The 953-nt window shown below is 61.4% G+C and overlaps 1 protein-coding gene across 1 annotated transcript in view; it reads left to right on the forward strand.

Moving 5' to 3' along the window:
- Positions 1 to 899, forward strand: part of LOC104277057 (chromodomain-helicase-DNA-binding protein 6-like) — a gene marked incomplete at both ends in the record, with an annotated part of 29,063 nt that extends 28,164 nt beyond the window's left edge. Inside the window, 2 exon segments of the mRNA XM_009873589.1 lie at positions 462 to 591; positions 839 to 899. Coding sequence (XP_009871891.1) covers positions 462 to 591; positions 839 to 899 — 191 coding nt within the window.
- Positions 900 to 953: the final 54 nt, after the last annotated feature.

Raw genomic sequence — 953 nt, forward strand, 5'->3', positions numbered from 1 at the left:
ACTGAGGTGCCCAGGGTGGCCGTGCCCAGTCTCATGGCAGACTCCTTGGGTTTGCCAGGAGCAGCGTGCAGTTGCCATGTGAGGGCGAGGAGGAAGGCGCAGAGCCTCTCCTGGCTTCCCCAGCCCTGTCATGACATCCATCCATGGCTTCTTGGACCACCGGGCTGTTTGCTCCCAGCTGCAGCTCGCCACGGGTGCTGTGCACGGTTCTCTCAAGCCGGACAGGGCTGCCTGGTGGGATAGAAAGGCCAACCTTTCCCTTTCCTGCTGCCCAGGGGCTGCAGGGCAATTAGCAGCTTTGGGGAAAGCGTTCTGAGTTGCTAGGGGTGAGAATTGCTCTCACAGCAGCACAGACAGAGAGTGAGAGCTGTGTCCCACAGAGCAGGAGGTTCGCCTGACCGAGGCTCAGGGCTGGCTTTGTGCCATCTTCCTCGTTTTTGACGGCCTGTGGTGGTTGGCAGGTTACGAGAGGTACAACGCCATGCGGGCGGACCCGGCGCTGTGTTTTCTGGAGAAGGTGGGCATGCCAGATGAGAAACTGCTCTCCGCGGAGCAAGGCGTCAGCGACGGGGCCCAGGATGCTGCTGAAAGGTGGGGATGGAGCCAAGCTCTCGGGGGCTACCTGGCTCGCTCCTGGGGGGTGTGTGAGCAGTGGGGCAGTGCTGCGGGGTGAGCTGTGTGCAGGGAGGAGGAGGGAAGCAGAGCACGCGTCTCAGCACAGCAGCCAGGGGGGAGCTGACTTCCCAGGATGAGGCAGAGGGATGGCACGAGCTCCAGTTCTCTGCTCCCTCCTGCCAATGACTGGCACTACCAGGGACTGATCCACTCTCTTACCCAGGGGCAGCATGGAAAAGGAAGACAATGGTGGAGAAAAGCTGGAGGGGCTGCCAAAGCAGGAGGTGAGTGGGATTCATGGTGATCAGTGCACGTCTGTCCTGCAGGCTTGGCTCCAC

This window comes from Apaloderma vittatum, unplaced genomic scaffold (assembly GCF_000703405.1).
Source record: "Apaloderma vittatum isolate BGI_N311 unplaced genomic scaffold, ASM70340v1 scaffold26987, whole genome shotgun sequence".
Classification (NCBI taxonomy): domain Eukaryota; kingdom Metazoa; phylum Chordata; class Aves; order Trogoniformes; family Trogonidae; genus Apaloderma; species Apaloderma vittatum.